Source organism: Gekko japonicus, unplaced genomic scaffold (assembly GCF_001447785.1).
Source record: "Gekko japonicus isolate JY-2015 unplaced genomic scaffold, Gekko_japonicus_V1.1 scaffold2609, whole genome shotgun sequence".
Classification (NCBI taxonomy): Eukaryota; Metazoa; Chordata; class Lepidosauria; order Squamata; family Gekkonidae; genus Gekko; species Gekko japonicus.
In genome coordinates, this window is record NW_015160300.1 from 117,335 (window position 1) to 122,959 (window position 5,625).

Sequence of the window (5,625 nt, forward strand, 5' to 3'; positions counted from 1 at the left end):
AAATACCAGTGCCATCAGGAGGTCCACCAGTGGGGCCAGGACATTAGAAGCCCTCCCACTGTTGACCCCCCCAAGCACCAAGATGACAGAGCATCACTTGCCCCAGAGTCCCTATCTATACCTTGTGGCTAATAGCCACTGATGTGCATTTAGGAATCAACGCACACTGCCCAGGTGCCAGCTGAAGACAGCCGGCACTGCAGTGAGGAATACAAACTTCCCCCTGATACTGGTGCTTGAATCCACGAGAAAATCGATGGGATGGCAGGTTACACCAAATAGTGTAATAGAAGCAGTAACCCACAAATACTTCTGGGAGGATTCCCATTTCCCCCTTCCCTCACGATTTCCTCTTTCCTGTTCCAGAACCCCCCATAACCCCTCCCCTTTCCCCCCACTGCCTTCTCTTCTTCTAGGGTTGCCAAACTCCAGGTGGGACCTGAAGATCTGGAACTGCAACAGGACTCCCAACTACAGAGATCAGTTCTCCCAGTTAGGGTTGTCAGCTCCAGGTTGGGACATTCCTGGAGATTTGGGGGGTGGAGCCTAGGGAGGGCAAGGTTTGGGGATGAAAGCAACCTCAGCAGGGTACAATGCCACAGAGTCCACCCTCCAACAAAGCCATTTTCTCCAGGAGAACTGATCTCTGTCATCTGGCGAACAGCTGTAACTCTGGGGGATCTCCAGCCCTCACCTGGAGGTTTGCAACCCTTGTTCCCCTGAAGGAAATGGCTGCTCTGGAGAGTGATACCCCTCTGAGATCCCTCCTCTCCTCAAACCCCCACCCTCCCCAGGTTCCACCCCAAATCTCTAGGAATTTCCTAACCCAGAGTTGACACCCTTATCTCCTGCCCACCTCTCCCCTTCGCTTGCCTTATTTTCTCCTTTTTAGCCATTCACCAACCTACCTCTTATCTGCATCCTGTCTTTAGCTGCATTTATTATTTATTTATACCCCACCTCTCTCCACAGTAGGGACCAAAGCAGCTTACATTATTTCCCTCTTCTCCTTTTTATCCACCCAAGAAACCTGGAAAGTAGGATAGGCTCAACATATGTGACTTGTCCAAAATCACCCAGTGAGCTTCCACAGCAAGACGGGGATTCGAACCTTTACCTCCCAGGCCCTACTCTGATGCTCTGACTGCTACATTACACTAGCTTTCATTGGGCGGCTGCAAACAGCAGCAAACAGCCATGCCCAGTTGAGTCATGCAAATCGGGTGGTATCAAGTCACCCAGAGGTTGTTGCCAGGCCTGGGGTTGCCACCCTCAAGGTGGTACCTGGAGATTCCCCAGGATTACAACTGAACACCAGATGACAGTGATCTGTCCCGATGGAGAAAATGACTGCTTTTAAGGGTGGACTCCATGGCATTATATCTAGCTGAGGCCTCTCCCCTCCCCAAATCCTGCCCTCCTCAAAGTCCATCACAAAATCTCCAGGAATTTCTCAACCTGGAGCTGGCAACCCTAGGCCTGGCCCCAATGAGTACTCCCTCAAAGGTCAAAATAGGCCTAGAAATGACCCTGCCCTCTCTCCCTGCCTTTTACTCACTGAAACCCAGCCTTGGAACTCTGTGGTTGCCTAGCAACAGTTACTCAGGGGATCTGTTGCTTAAAGCTACAAGCACTCCTTTTATCATTTTTGTAGTTTTTAAACTGCTTGATGTATTTTTTTAGATTTCACATTTTCCTGCAAACCTGGGGCTGTTTTCAGGATTGTAGAAAGATCTGAACGCCAGCCTATCTTGGAAGAGGCATGACGCCATTTTCTCCCTTATGTACAAAAATTTCTATCCCCCCTCCCAATATCCAAGGGAACTAGGGCTGCCAAGCCACGGCAGGGGATCCACACGTCTTCACAGGATCCCTGCCGCGGGGGACACCAATACGCGTTGCACCGCCGTCGCCAGGATGTGACGCGTAACGTCACATCCTGGCGACGGCGGTGCAACGCGTATTGGTGTCCCCCGCGGCAGGGATCCTGTGAAGACATGCAGATCCCCCGCCGCGGCTTGGCAGCCCTAACCCATTGCCATTGTAACCCTAAAATGAGAAGCACAACAGAGTAGCAGTGGCAGAGGGGTGTCTAACGGTCCGGCTAAGGGAGAAAGGGTCCCTATTCCTCACATAGCTGCTTTCTAACAACACCTTTTCTGGATCTGTTTCCTTTCTCCTAGGATTGCTACATCTTAGACCAGTGTGGTGTAAGGATCTATGTATGGAAGGGCAGGAGCTCTAGCAAGGAAGAGAAGCAGCAAGCCATGACACGGGCTCTGGTGAGTGAGAGCATGGCAGCAGAGCATGGAGGCACTGTCTTTTGCCTTGGGGTGGAGGAAAAGCTCGGCCTATTCAGAGAGCCAGTTTGGTGTAGTGGTTTTAAGTGCACAGACTCTAATCTGGGAGGACCGGGTTTGATTCCCCACTCCTCCAGTTGCACCTGGCTGGATGTCCTTGGGCAAGCCGTAGTTCTGACAAGAGCTGTTCTTGGAAAAGAGCAGTTTCTGTCAAGAGCTCTCTCAGCCCCACCTACTTCACAGGGTGCCTGTTGTGGGGAGGGGAAGGGAAAGGAGTTTGTAAGCCGCTCTGAGACACCTTTGGGTAGTGAAGGGTCGGGTATAAACCCAATCTCTTCGTCTTCTTCTTTTACCTCACAGGGTGTCTGTTGTGGGGAGGGGAAGGGACAGGAGTTTGTCAGCCGCTCTGAGACTCCTTTGGGTAGTGAAGGGCGGGGTATAAAGCCAATCTCTTCTTCTTCTTCTGTACTTGGCAAGGAACAATTGCAGGACAACAGAACCTTTTGGAGATTTGGGGGCAGTCCCTGCCTTCCTTACAGTCTGTTGCCTCTAAAAGGGACATCATGCTTCTAGGTCCTTCGTGTGAATTTATTTGGATCAGGGTATTAATGTGAAAATGTCAAAGGCTATTATTGCCCAATGAGTTTAGCAGCCTCCGCCCCCCAAAGTCACCAGTGAACAGGTTTTACAATTTTGAATTGCTTGGGTCAATTTCCTGACAGACAGATATAGGATAGTTAGTGTGACGATCCCTTAACTGGGGAGGTCTGGTTTTACTTTAAAATTGTTCTTTATGTTTTGTTCAACTGGGTATATGGGTGCCACCAGGAAATTTAAGGCTTTCCAAACCTTTATAATATAATATTTTTAGCACTGGGTAGGTAGGTCGAGGTTTTAGGCTTTCATGGGGGTCTATGTGTTTCCTGAGAAATTATTTCTTTCAGAGCTAGCAGACTTAAATAAAGAAGATTTATTGATATAATTCGTAAATAACAGGATAGTACTTTGTATCTAGGAATGGGTAAATACTGAACAATTCCAACTGGGTTTTCACACACTTTTCTCTCTCACTGTCAGAGATTTTGGCATGTAACTTTGTAACACTAACTCAAGGTCATGTAAGTTCACTGTTTCTCCAGTCACTCAGACTTTTATTTTTCTCTTTGACTTTACTTTCTTGTTTCATATACATTCAACCTTTCTTCATATACAGAACTAACTCATAAGCACACAAAACTGCTTCTCTCTTCTTTCATACTCAGAGCTTAACTGAACTCCTGTTTCCCTCACAGAACTCAGAACTTAACTACCCCCTAACTGTCTTTATCAACTGTCTAAACTGTAACTCTTGACTGACACACATTTTCTAAAACCCCTCCCCCTTACTGCCAATCACCAATCACACCACTTGCCTGTTTCAACCACTCTAGACTATCTCTCACCGCCATGCAACCAAACTTTTAAAGACACACACACACAGTTAAACATGAAATCATTACAGTTAGGAATGAGACTTGCAAGTTTTCTAGTTCCTTTTGAGTATCACCCTTTCAATGTTGCAATTTCTTTCTCAGAAACAAAACACTTTGTCTTTAGTTTTGTACTAGTTTACAATCTCCTTTCCCTTCCCCTTCCCAAAACAGACACCGTGTGAGGTAGGCGGGGCTGAGAGAACTCTGAGAGAACTGCTCGTGAGAGAACAGCTCTGAAAGAACTTATGATTGACCCAAGGTCACACCAGCAGCTGCATGTGGAGGAGTGGGGAATCAAACCCTGTTCTCCCAGATTAGTATCCATGCTCCTAACCACTACACCAAACTGGCTGTCTAAGGACCAAGCAGTAGGTAATGTGAATGACCTCAGCCTGAGATCCTAGACAGCCACTGGCAGTCTCAGTAGACAATACCACCCTTGATGGGTGAATGGTCTGATTCACCCTATGCCTAAGGGCACCCTTATTTCTTTCCCAGACATCTAGATACTGGAAAAGGTAGCGATAGGGGCACTTGCGTGTATCATTTCAGGTCAGGAAAATGGTGTGGGGGTGGGGTTTAAACACCCCCACCCCTCATGCCACAGTCCCAATTGGAATTGTACTCCAGTCACCTGATTTTGAAATAACTTCTGTCATGGAGCTCTCAGTGTCTCATATAGTTGAGTCCTGCCCAGCAGTAGATTTGCAACAAGAGCTAGGGCAGTATGCTGTTCCAAAGTCAAGTTACAGTGAACCACCTAAAATCTCAAGCCTACTTTTTTACCTGGAGTAAGAAGGTATTTGTACTATTACAGATTTGAAGGCATACATATAAATACCCTAGAATTCATCTTTGGCCAAAATGATGGTCGTGGGAAGTGCCACAAGTCACAGCTGACTTATGGAGACCCTGTGGGGGTTTCAAGGCAAGAGGCGAACAGAGGTGGTTTACCATTGCCTGCCTCTGTGTAATAACCCTGAAGTCTCCCATCCAAGTACTAATAATTAATAATTATATTATGGCATTGTATGTGGTATAGCCAGGAGATCCTTGCCTGGCAGCCTTAAATTCTAGCTCTTTAGTGTTACGCACCACTAGGTGGCAAGCTAGAGCAATTTTGGGGGGCTGAGAGAGCTCTGAAAGAGCTGTGATTGACCCAAGGTCACCCAGCCCGCTTCATGTAGAGGAGGAGTGCGGAATTGAACCTGGTTCTCCAGATTAGAGTCTGTCACTCTTAACCACTACACCACGCTGGGTCTCCATCCAAGTACTAACCAGGGCTGACCTTTCTTAGCTTCCAAGGGCGGGCTGCCCTGGTCAGGGCTTTACTAAGTGCACAGTCATTAATTTTTTGAAGGAATAAGAAATCCAGAACAGAAGGCTGACCGAGTTTTGTGTTACCACAGTTTTGCTTTTTAGCCTAAATTGCTGTTCTCTGCCCCAAAGCTTATCATAGTACCCACTGTTACAGCATCAACACATCTTCACTCCAGTGTTGAGGCATTAAAATCTCTGTCACTCATTGATTTATACCCCACCCTTCTACTTGAAAAGCACTCAGGGAAATTGTTGAGGAATTCTGGTGCCCAGGAAACTGCCTGAGACCCCCAGACCTCACCAGAGTTCCATGGACTGGATTGGTCTGGCTAGAGACTGAATCTTCAGAGACAGACAGACAGACAGACAGAGACACAGACAGAGACAGAGAGACAGAGAGACAGAGAGACAGAGAGACAGAGAGAGAGAGAGAGAGAGAGAGAGAGAGAGAGAGAGAGAGAGAGAGAGAGAGAGAGAGAGAGAGAGAGAGAGAGAGAGAGAGAGGTTGCTTCACACTAAAGCCATTTATTGAA

General features: G+C 47.4%; 1 protein-coding gene across 1 annotated transcript in view; it reads left to right on the plus strand.

The window, feature by feature from the left end:
• The window catches only part of VIL1 (villin 1), a 57,246-nt gene that overhangs the window by 34,201 nt on the left and 17,420 nt on the right, over window positions 1–5,625 (plus strand). The window contains exon 11 of the mRNA XM_015416172.1: window positions 2,184–2,282. Coding sequence (XP_015271658.1) covers window positions 2,184–2,282 — 99 coding nt within the window. The remainder of the gene's footprint in view (window positions 1–2,183; window positions 2,283–5,625) is intronic.